At 36.8% G+C, this 11,966-nt stretch overlaps 1 protein-coding gene across 14 annotated transcripts in view; it reads right to left on the reverse strand.

Moving 5' to 3' along the window:
- Positions 1-11,966, reverse strand: part of sbf2 (SET binding factor 2) — a 339,926-nt gene that overhangs the window by 42,724 nt on the left and 285,236 nt on the right. For all 14 annotated transcript variants that reach the window (XM_016993005.2, XM_062978926.1, XM_008106923.3 and 11 more), the window contains 8 exons: positions 11,183-11,445; positions 10,923-11,095; positions 10,590-10,663; positions 8,645-8,840; positions 4,723-4,850; positions 1,348-1,523; positions 840-988; positions 544-742 (listed from right to left, as the gene is read on the reverse strand). In XM_016993005.2, coding sequence (XP_016848494.2) covers positions 544-742; positions 840-988; positions 1,348-1,523; positions 4,723-4,850; positions 8,645-8,840; positions 10,590-10,663; positions 10,923-11,095; positions 11,183-11,445 — 1,358 coding nt within the window. The remainder of the gene's footprint in view (positions 1-543; positions 743-839; positions 989-1,347; positions 1,524-4,722; positions 4,851-8,644; positions 8,841-10,589; positions 10,664-10,922; positions 11,096-11,182; positions 11,446-11,966) is intronic.

Genomic DNA, 11,966 nt, shown 5'->3' on the forward strand with positions numbered 1-11,966 from the left:
CTCTGGAAAAATAGGTTCATGCAGTGCTATGAGGAAGAAACATCTGTATGTTTTGGGTGGGGAAAAAACATATGACAGTTTGATATTTTTGCTATCTCTTTTGCTTACTTGGGTTTTTTTGTCAACTTTCAACAGATGACATTGTTAGAAGGAAACTAGGCAGGATTAGTCAAGAGAGCATCTAAATACATGCACATTTGTTATTAACAAATCTGTGTGGGAAGAACTACATTTCCATGGGAAATAGTGTGTGAGAAGAATGGAAAATAGCCAAAGTAACATTGGGACTGCCATACTAATGATCATTACAACTGCTTTGGGAGACTTCCAGCTAATGAATGGGATAAAATCATTTTAAATAAATAAGTAAATAAATGCTCGAACTGTGGCAGCCAATTCAAGCAGGGCAATGGAATAACTAGGGATGACAAAGGAAACTGCCCTTCAGGATTTTTAAAAAAGTATTTCCAACTCAATTATGGAATGAGCCCTGAAGTGGATGAACATTAATTGGTTCTAATCTTTTGAATTATGTTGGCTTACCTTCTGCAAAGAGAATACATCCTGTTCAAGGCAGTTATTCGAAAGTACTCTGTTTTGGAGCGAGTAGAGCTATTATTGATGGTTCCCAACCCCAAACGCTGATAGTCTCTGAAACAAGCTCTTTCAACTAGCTGCTCCATTGTTGATTTCTCTGATGCTTTCAAAGTACCACTTGTGTGCATTTCACTGTCATCTGAAACTGAAGGAGGACAATTTTATGAGCTTGATATTTAAACATTTCAAAACTGAGGCAAATACACATATTCAGATAGCAGCAAGAAAAATATCCTTCTTACCTGAGATATCGTCATCCTCATTCCACCCAGGGCGATTTGCCCTTTCTTCCACAATTGTCCCTGTTGTTTTCTTCTTCAATAAGTATTGTCGGCCAATTGTCATTTTCCCTGCACGTTTTGCTCCTTTAACAATTGTTTTTGAAAGGGTGCTAAAATGAAGAAAACAACATCATATGTAGTCTTACTGTGCTTGGTTGAGAAAAAAATAGCTATAATATCCTCCCCTCTAACCCAGGACCAGAGCTGCTTCTTATTGAAAATCCTTTAAAATAAACAGGATGTTAACCAAACAAAGAAGTGGTTCCATGCTTTATAATTAAAGTCTAGTAAATTAATTTTTAATTTTAATCATAATTATCAGGTATACTTCAACAACTTCTTGTAAAATTGTGTTATAAACACATGTTAGATTTACCTCCAAAACAAAAACAACTATAATTTTGCAAATCTTTCAAATTAAAGGATACTGATAATTAATACGATATATAAAGAAAAAGAATAACTTTACCGAAAGGAAGTGTTCTTTTCTTTTTGCTTTGGTAAGATTATCTGTGGTGCAGTTTGGCCAGCTGCAAAAGCAAAAGTGCTAAAGATGGACTGGGGATAGCGAAACTTCATTAGCTGTTTCTTAAATATCTCTACAACTTCGGGACCCACTTCTTCATCAAAAGCTACCTTAATCAGCTATATGTAAAAAGAGGCAATGCATTAAAAGAAAAATCAATCAAGAAATAAAATATAAGAAATGTTACAAAATTAGATTATGGCAATTTGTTAATGCAAATATCTATTATCTTTGTAATAAACAATTGAGCTGCAGTAAAATTGTTTTCAAAATTGCTGGCAGACAGACTGGAGAAGCTTAAAAGAAAATATTGCAAAACACTGGAGCTAAAATTTTGGAAATTAAAACTCTAAATTTCCAACACAATGTAAAAAAAACTACATGGGGTGACATAAGTAAATAATGATTTCAGTTTGCTTTCTAAGAGTCAGATGGAAAGAATTGCAAATGTGGTAAATTATCAGTTAGTTCTCCATGACTTGTTTCCCCTGGGAAATTACCAATTGGTTTCTCCTGATTATGATTCAGAACCCAAAAAACTTTTATGTGCAAGAAAATGTATCTTTTAGAGGTGCAAAAGCAACAATTTTTTATAAGAAAAGGCATTTATCACAGAAAAAAATATAATTAATCTTCCTTTTGGCAAAATAGCTATCTGCTATATTCAAATATCAAAATTGAAACATATTTAAATAATATATTTACAGACAATTTATTGTATACCCATGATTAAGGCAAAAAATAGGGATGTCAGATTTTAGGTCTGTTGTGACTGATTATGTAGGAAATGGAGAGAGAAAGATAAGACCTTGATGCAGGTTGAAGAGATGCCTGATCATGAACCCCTTTTAAACTGAGAGTCACCAGTGTGAATTGAGAGTCTGGGTGATGGTTGAATGCTGCTTAAACCCAGGATAAAGCGATCTCACATATAAGAATGTGCAATGTGGATGCACAAAGGAATACATGACAATACCAGCCTTGGTCCTTCTGATTTTTACTAAGAACAATGCTTCCTGAATAAACAAATTTTCTTTTACAGAGAAAGAAATGTTTTTGCTAATCAAAGTCCAGTATAGCCCTTATGAATTCTGTACACTGAATTTGTATAAGCTGTGATTTCTTTTCATGGAGAACAGTAGAACTCAACACTCCATGCAGACTGGCATACAAGTGTTGATGAGATTGAGCTACCAGCAACCAATCATCCAGTCACAGCAGGCAACAATGTTTCAACTTCATAAATGAATAACTATCCTATCAAGCACTTGAGGGTGTGTGGAAAGGCCACAGGGTAGCACCTTATACTGGTAGCAACGATGAAGATTCAGAGGAAGTGATGCTCCAGAAAAGTAGGCAAATGGAAGTTGGATGGATGAGTGTGGATGGATGAGTGGTTTATACAGATATCAGATTTGTAGGGTGATTTGGATTTTAGACCATGTATTGTTTGTCCCTCTAAAGTTTCTGTTGTAGTTCTTAGGAGTTGAGGTTCTGATATATAGTGGACGGCATTACACTAGGTAATCTATGTCATGATCACTACAGAGCCTCTTTGAATGCACAAGGGACTGTTTCTTATAAAGCACCTCCACAGACAACTGATTTCCATTGCACTAGAGGGGGTGGTCCCCATGGATATTCCAGAGGTGAGGCAAGAGATAGGAAGGATCCCCATAATGCCAATAAAAGAAGATAACCTCAAAATCAAATAAGAAGTTGACATGTCCCTTGTGCCCTGATATCTACACTGCAGAGACTGAGACAAAGATCTATCTCTAAGATATCTAGACCTTGTTCTACTTTGTGGAGGCTCTAATCTTTGAAAATGATGTTGAGCCTCTTTGGATTGTTGGAGAGAAAATGTGCCCTGAATGTCCCCTTCTGAATATGCAGTCACAAATTGAACCTCCTCATTACAGCAGGAAAGGATCTCTGAAGCTTATCTAACACAGACTTGGATTCTATGCTTTCTGCCAGTGGCGGTATTGTTACAGATGATATTCTCCATCTTGTTGTTGTTGTTGTTGTTTCGTTTTGGATCCAAAGAAGTTAATGAAGAACCCTGTACTAAACTCAATATCAAATGGAGAGTGAGACTTTCCATGTCTCTTCTACTTTATCTCTCATTTTTCAGCTGATGAATGTATCAGTGACTGTGACTGAAATTTTCAGCTGATGAAAGTATCAATGACTGTGATTGAATAGGTGGAGGAACTGTAACTGTTAATAGATGGTACTATGTTCATCTTTCAAGTTGAGGCTAAATCTAAAGATGCTGTAAGAACTCAAGAACTGTCTTAAAAAGTCCTTTCCATTTTGGAAACCTTCAAATTATATATGCATTTTAAATGCCTGATGAAAAAACAAGGAATTCTGCTAAACATAAAAAGTACCAGAGACCCTGTCCAATTATAAGATTTTATTACCACACTATACACTTCCTAAAAATGACTTTACCACGAGCAACCAAAAGCATCATCATAGGCTTCTTTTCTTGTGTACAAAGAAAAGAAAAAATACTAAAAAAAATGAGCTACTCAAATAAAAATAATAAAAAATGAAATAAGACTGAAGAAAAACATTTGAAGAACAATAATAAATACTCTGAAATAAGCCCAGCCAAAGTTAATTGAATGGGTTCTCTTCTACTGTTGATGCTATGGTTGAAGAAAAACAACTGAGGTGGGCATGCTGATGCATACTTGGTCAGATGAGGGAGCAATTGCTTCCAAATATCACTCTATTATAGACATTTCTAATTTACTCTGTACAAGTGGAGAATTGACTCATATGTGTGAGTCACAAAATCCACGAAGAAAGCATATTTCCAAACTTAGGATGAAATTATATTTAAATGGATAATCAGATTTCCCATATACTTCTTGAGCATATTACTTGCCATTTGGGGCTGTTTTTTCCAGGGTGGGCCAAGAGAGTTTTGTGGACGCAAGGTTTGAGGAGGGTAGAGGTAACTTGTTTATCCTCATGTAAAAGGATTCCCTACCTTTCTATATGGCCTATGAGCATATCTAACAATCAAGACACTTAATACTTATGAATCATTTTAAAAATATGCAACTATGCAACAGGCTTGGAAATAATCAGTTCAGACTGAAAGTGGGTACACAAAAGAAGTGATCAGCCACCAACTTCATGTGTTCAGCATTTCTTTACAGACACACTCTAATGATATTTTTATGGCACTTTGCTAGATTTTTATTATAAAGTACCATGCTCCAGAAACTTTGCCATTGAGAAGAAACCAATCCTCAAATCAACAGTGTTGTTCTGTAAATTTAAGTAAATCTGTTTTACCTGAAAGGCAGCTGAGGTGATCTGCAGCCCTTCCTGCATATTTTGTTGAAGTTGGTTCTGGATGGTAATTTTCTTCTCCTTAGTTATTGAGGAAACAGGGAAGCTCCGAATAACTGTTTGTTCTCCCACTAAGAATATTAGTCAAAGGAGCACTGGATTATGAATCAAGATTTGTTCATGCTCTACATATTCTACATTATATGTATCATCAGTCTTGAACTCATGAATGGTAGTGACACAAAATCAAAGCCACAAGGGCTATCAAAGTACAGAGCTCATTCCACAAAGAGAATACTGCATAATGGAATCTACTGGGTTCATGCCTACCCCTCCCCATAAAATAAATTAATGGATTTATTTTATGAATAAAATTAAATTTAATATTATCAATATTACATTTTATTAAATCTATTTATTTGATTAGAACTCACTACTTCAAAATTTATTATGACAGACATGAAGCCTATGCATGTTTACAAACAAGTTAATTTTATCCAGCTGAGTAAGGTTTACACTCAGTAAATGTGAATAGAATAAAAGTTTCAGAAACTGCTATTCAAAAGTAAATACAGACCTTTACCCATTACCAAACATACTGTTGTATAAAACCAGCCTCTTAAAAATGGACAGACAACACACTATTTTTCAACAGCTGTGGCAGCAGGAGAATTACAACTCCAGTGACAGCCTAGTCAGATTTGTGGAAAATCTGTGCTAAAAGATATTTTATTTTCCTTGTCACATTTGTTTTGATGGCGTTTGTATAACAGTAACAATTTCAAGAAGCCAACAAGTGATAAATACTTTATATATTTGTACCCAAACTCTATATACTGCATACAGTATGATAAACACTTTACCTATTGAATCACTGCTATAAATAATTTTGGAAAGCCACCATGATATCTAGTATCTGTTCTTGACCCAAAAGGCATCATTTCTTATCTTAACTTTTATTTGTTAGTGCAGTCAATTTTAAGCTCAAGCCACAAATGTGCTGATGAATACAAATATTTAAGAATGTAACTATTTATGTATACCACTTTCACTATTTTATCTTTTCCATGATAAAATAATAAATTGGAATTTACTCTTCTACTTTCATGAAACCAGAGATTTCAAAATAGAATTTCAAGCCTCAAAACATTACGCTAGAATTTCCACTATGCAAATAAAAGCAATGCAAGAGAAAGAAACTACTATTCTGAGTGCTAAAGAGAAATGTTTTTCTGCTTGTTAACATCACTGGTTTTCATGTCATTTTTGCAATACTGTATTTTTATTATTCTCTGATGTTATCAAAAGCAAAGGACTACATAGGCTGAAGCCCAAAATTCCTGAATAAGGATCCAATGCTCCTTAAAATTTCATCTCCATTCCTCCAATCTGAGTCCAACAACCTCCCCAGGCTGCATTCCCAACTGAGACCGGCACTTCCAGAATCCTGATTGGATCTATCAATGGCGCGCCCATTGTCACAGGTTAGTTTGGTAACTTTGATGCATACAGAAAGGAAATGTGTAGAGGTAAAACATTTGGAGGAGAGAATGGCATGTTCTGATGGCTACTCCACTGTGGGTGCTGCATATCACCTCCCTCTCTAAGGCTTAGGCTCAGAATCTCTGCCACATCAAATCCTTGTGAGCCCCTGGGCTACATGTTGTGCAGGTCTGCTGTACAGAATGTCCCTTCAGAGAAAAGATAACTACAGTAGAGTCTCACTTATCCAACATAAACGGGCCGGCAGAATGTTGGATAAGCCAATATGTTAGATAATAAGGAGAGATTAAGGAGAAGCCTATTAGACATCAAATTAGGTAATGATTTTACAAAATAAGCACCAAAACATCATATTATACAACAAATTTGACAGAAAAAAATAGTTCAATATGCAGTAATGCTATGTAGTAATTACTGTATTTACGAATTTAGCACCAAAATATCACGATGTATTGAAAACATTGACTACAAAAATGCGTTGGATAATCCAGAACGTTGGATAAGCGAATGTTGGATAAGTGAGACTCTACTCTATTGTCAAATCAACATCTCGACTGCCTTTCTCTGAACATGTTCCACTTTGTCAATATTCCTCTAGAATTGTTGTACCCAGAGGTGGACACTGTATTCAGATGAAGTCTGACTAAAGTAGAAAAGAGGGACACTAAAACATCCCTCAACAACTGAGACACTTTAATCATAGATAATTTTCTACAAAGAGTTTCAATTACAATACTGTACAATTGCAACAGTGCATCTCACCATTGATTTATATAGCATTTTAGTGCTTTAAATAGTATTTTAATGGTATATTTCATATTGCATTTAATAATCTGGTTTTTATGTATTTATTTGTTTGTCCTATATGTGAGAGACCTATGGTCTAAGCATTAAATAAACTGCTACTGTATAAGTGCAATCGTTTAGTACTGTAAAATATGGGATTATAGATTATGTTGATTAAAAAGTGACATTAATGAACTTAATATATACATCTGGAATGTGTTCCTAAACTAGCTTAAATACCGTATTTATAATGTGCACCTTTTTTGGCTAAATTGCTTTGCTAAAATTGGGGTGCGCATTACATTCAATGGCACATTAGAATCACACCTGAACCTGCCCCCCCCCCCCTTCAACATCTCTCTAAATCTGGACACTCCTTTCCTCCCTTTTGCCAAATCCCCAGTCTATGTGTGCCACCACTGTACCAGGTTCAAGTTCCTTTTCTTTGTCAGGGTGTGCAGAGCCACGCAGGCCCCAAGTGCCTTTGCAATTGCCGCAGGCCCCAGGAGCAAAGGAAGCCACTCCTCCACTGCCATGGTCACCAAGGGAGGGGGAAGGAGCCAAAGTGTGAACGCAGCCTGCTGGGTCTCGTGGGGTGGAGCCACGTCTGGGAGGGTGGCAGTGTTCAGGCGCTGCGTTCCACAATGCTCTGTCTAGTCTGACCTTCCCTTCTGTTGATGGAGCCCTGTCATTAGGTTTTAATTCTTGGTTATGTGTTTTATGACTATTTGTTTTATGCATTCCTGTTTATGTGTATAATGTTTTAATTGCTGTATGTTTTAATTTGTTGTATATTTCCTGCTGTGCTGGAAACCATTCTGAGTCCTTTGAGGAGATAGGGCAGTATATAAATAAAGTTTTATTTTTTAATTATTATTTTATTATGTTAGCGTGGCCCTTTGGGTGCCTGCACATGAAGGGCAGGGGGCAGGGCTTCCAGCTGGTTCCAGGAGCCAAGGAGGAAGAGCCGAAGGTGGCTGTGCTAGTAGAGGAGCGCCTCCTTGGCTCTGCGGTGAGCGGCCAGCAAAAGTGCCTGGGGCCTGCAGTGAACAGCCGGCATCTTCCTCCTCAGCTTGCCAGGGCCATCGTCTCGCCAGAGCTGGCTACCTCGTCAGCTGCTCCCCCTGAAGCAGAGGAGGAGCAGGAGAAGGTAGCCTCCTTCACCCTGGCTCACCGCCCCCTCCCCAGTGGAGCTGGCCTTAGCTCAGTCTCTACAGAGCTCCTTTCCTTCTTTCTCTCTCCCATCCTTCTCTCTGCCTGTTCTTTCTTCCCCTTCCTTCTTGCACCTTCTTTCTATTCTCTTTCCTTCTCTCTGCCTTTTCACTCTCCCCTCCCTTCTTGTACCTTCTTTCTATTCTCTTACCCTCTCTATGCCTTTTCTCTCAAGGCTTCTTTCTATTCTCTTCTTTGGCCTTTTCTTTCAAGGCTCCCCTCTTACCTTCCTTCTTCTACCTTCTTTCCATTCTCTTTCCATTGTGCATTACATTTGCCAGCAAATCCTTTTTTGGTTTCAGGGTCTTGAAACCTGAGGTTCTTAATAGATTTGAGTAAATACGGGCAGATGAGAGGGTCAAATACTAGTCTTAGGTGTATTCTGCTGTAACAGTTATTTTGGCATGCTTAACCAAGACCATACCTAGTTGATCATGTGGCGTTCCTTTAAATATAACTCTGTAAGTTGTGAGGAACAAAGCTCCTTCTGCAGGGAGAATGTGAGGTCCTCCAAGTAATCCTCCAGTGGCCTCTTCTCTGCCATCAGGATCCAGGAGCACACGGAGACCTTCACACACAAATTCTTCTCCTGGTAGCAAAGCTGGCCGTAGAATTTTGGGCTGGACCCAAAGACAAGAATTTTTATTTTTATTGCATGCATACATTGTGCAGCACATAGTACACTACAAGTGTCATACTAAAAGGTTTTGGCTAGAAATATTGCAGCAACTCATTGTGAAAGAATCAGTTGGCTTGTACAGAACGAAGAAAGAATGTGCTGTTTTCTACAGGTGCACTATTATGCAGAGTTTTCTATTATAGGGGCAGGACTTAAAAGCAATGAAAGCCAATGCCTGCTTATTAAACTGAAATCAGTGCATTCCTCATCTCTACACCCTGTCTGTGTCTCACTAAAACCTAGCAGGGAGCTACCAGCTTCTGTGATAGACTACACACATCACTTTTGATTAGGATTTGAAAGCCTCCTAAGGACAAACAAATTATATGAGGATTCACTGATTTGGCCTTCCCCAGACTTTGCTGGACCCCCTATGGCAATTTTATAAGATGAGATTAAACCCTTGGCAGAAAAACTCTGCCTTTGGTTGCCTCCCTTTTTGCTAGCAGGTAAAATCATTTTTATTCAGGCAGGCCTTTGAATTTTAATTGTGGAGCAGTAAGATGTGTGTAAACTGGTGTGATGTATAGTTAAATCTTTTATTGAAAATTATGTTTTGAATATGTTTTGCTCTTTTTAACTGTTTTAATTGTGTTTTAAAAATAATACTGTTTAATCTTTTTTAAACTATTGTAAAATGTTTTAGTTTAATTTTTTCAAAATTACTGTAAGCCATATTTAATTCCATATTGGGAGAAAGATGAGATATAAATTCTATAAACAAACAGACAAACCAATAAAATGTAATCAATTAAATATCCTGGCTCTTCGATCTTCTTCTTGTTGTTGCTACTATTATTATAACACTTTTTCTCTCTTAAAAGAGACCCAGAGTGAAGGGAGCTCTTGTGTTTTCAGAAATTGATAGATATATTACATCGCAGAATGCATTACAAGGTATAATCTCATAACTACATTCCTACCAAAAAGTTATTCAGTTTGCACCCTGCATCTTGGAAGGGAGTTTCACTGCATTCCTCACAGCAATAGCATCTGGCCACATTTCTGGACTTTCCCGTTTCTTTCAGCAGTCTTCCCCTCAACTTTTAAACTACCTACTTAAAAAAAAGTCTGGTGAAGAGTTCTGAAGAATCCAAAACCTGCACAATTTTGTAGTATTTTGGTAAGTCCCCATTGGGGAGATAGGGTAGGATACTACTACTACTACTACTACGAATAATAATAATAATAATAATAATAATAATAATAATAATAATAGTAATACAAAATCCAGCATATCTATCTCGTTTGCTGTGTCATACTAAGCTGTTGTGTCTATTATTATTATTATTATTATTATTATTATTGTTGTTGTTGTTGTTGTTGTTGTTGTTGTTGTTATTGTTGTTGTTAACTGAGTCACTATCCAACTAAGAATCTTGGTTTCATTTTATTATTTGCTTATTTCCTATTTTACTCTGGAAAGCCTGTGGGTGGCCAGCAAGTAGCAGAAGACACGCAATAGCAGCTGGCCTTTTTGTTTATTTGTTTAGAGGTTTGATTGGGCTATTTTTAATACTTTATTTTTCACTAAACAACAAATGAACTGCTTCTTTGTTGAATGTTTTAAATGTTTCGATATACTTTAAAAAATTCTAATTGACTCAACTATATTAGAAAAATATTCCCTAATCTATAGAACTATGCTCAATATGTTCATATCTCTAGAAACACAGCCCTAAGTACTTGCCTTCTGTATTGGTGGTAGCCTTCTACTTTCTCGATGGACAGCCTCCAAAGTTTCAATGTGCATTGCTACAATTCCTGGGAATAAATACCACCACAAATGAGCAGAATACCACAAAAGAAAAACAAACTAAAATAGGTCTACCATTCTAAAAACTGTTCTCATAATACCTAGAATAGGTTTTTCACAACACTGTGTAGTCACTGACAAACTAAAATTAGAATTACAAATGTTCACTGTCAACAACAATAAAAACTCTTTCCAAAATGATTTTCTCTTAGAAATTACAAAAATAACTCGCAAAACAATTTCAACACTAAACTATTTTCTTCATACCTGGTATCATGCAATGAAGACTCCTAATGTGGTCCTGTGTAACTCCACTTTCTGTACAAACCTTGTCTATGAATCTGGTAATGAAACGCACCACAGCATTGGCAATATCATTGTTTTCAGAATCCTCAAACCCACTTTCGGTATCATAGCTCTCTGCAACACTACCTGCAATGCTGAGAAAGCAATTCTAATCAGCTAAACCAACACCTGGAGGTTTGCTCGTTTTTAAAAATCATCATGTGAGAGTCTTGGTTACACACCTATTTGTGACAATGCTATTGCTTCCACTTTCCCAGTCTCCTGTAGCTGATGTTCTTAACAGCTTATTTTTACTGGTATCCAATGGTACCAACAGGTACACCATGAGATTGGCAAAATGAATTGCCTGGCTGAAAACCATGCTTTCCTCACTTTGTACCAGCTGCTGTTGAATCTCTTTGCTAAGTGTTGGCCAAAGGCGCAACTGCTCAGCAGCCAAGTCCATTGCAGTCTTTTCTTGAGTATTGCCTTCAGAATTGTTCTCCTAAAGGGGGAAAGTAGTCAGACAATATTTTATCACTTTACACTGTTTTAAGAATCCCTTTTCTCAATTCTAGCCTGGAGCAAAGTATGGAGGAGAAAGTCTACCCACAAATCAGAGGGAAGTAGCGGTGATTATTAAAAAAAAACCTACACTGTAAACTTTATTAAAGAATCAAACACATTTCAAAGTTAAAGACACTAAGGTGAAAACAAAGTATAATGCAGCATGACATAAAGCCACTGTAAGAGGAGGGAGCTAGAGTTTTCTTGCTCATGGAACTTGCTCTTGGCTATTATCTTAAAATTTAAAGAACTGTTTCTGCCAGATACTCATAGAATGCGTAACAGTGTATGATAATTGGTACTAGGAATGATGTATGCAGGCCCAATTTACTCATAGCCCTTTCTATGCAGTCCTTTGTTCAGCCCCCTCCTTCCACAGTGCAATTTTACACACTAATTTATAGGTTGCTGTTCCTTTTCACTTCCAGATCCTTGGCTCATGCTGAAAACAATCTTAAA

The sequence above is a fragment of the Anolis carolinensis genome, chromosome 1, assembly GCF_035594765.1.
Source record: "Anolis carolinensis isolate JA03-04 chromosome 1, rAnoCar3.1.pri, whole genome shotgun sequence".
In the NCBI taxonomy this organism is placed as follows: Eukaryota; Metazoa; Chordata; class Lepidosauria; order Squamata; family Dactyloidae; genus Anolis; species Anolis carolinensis.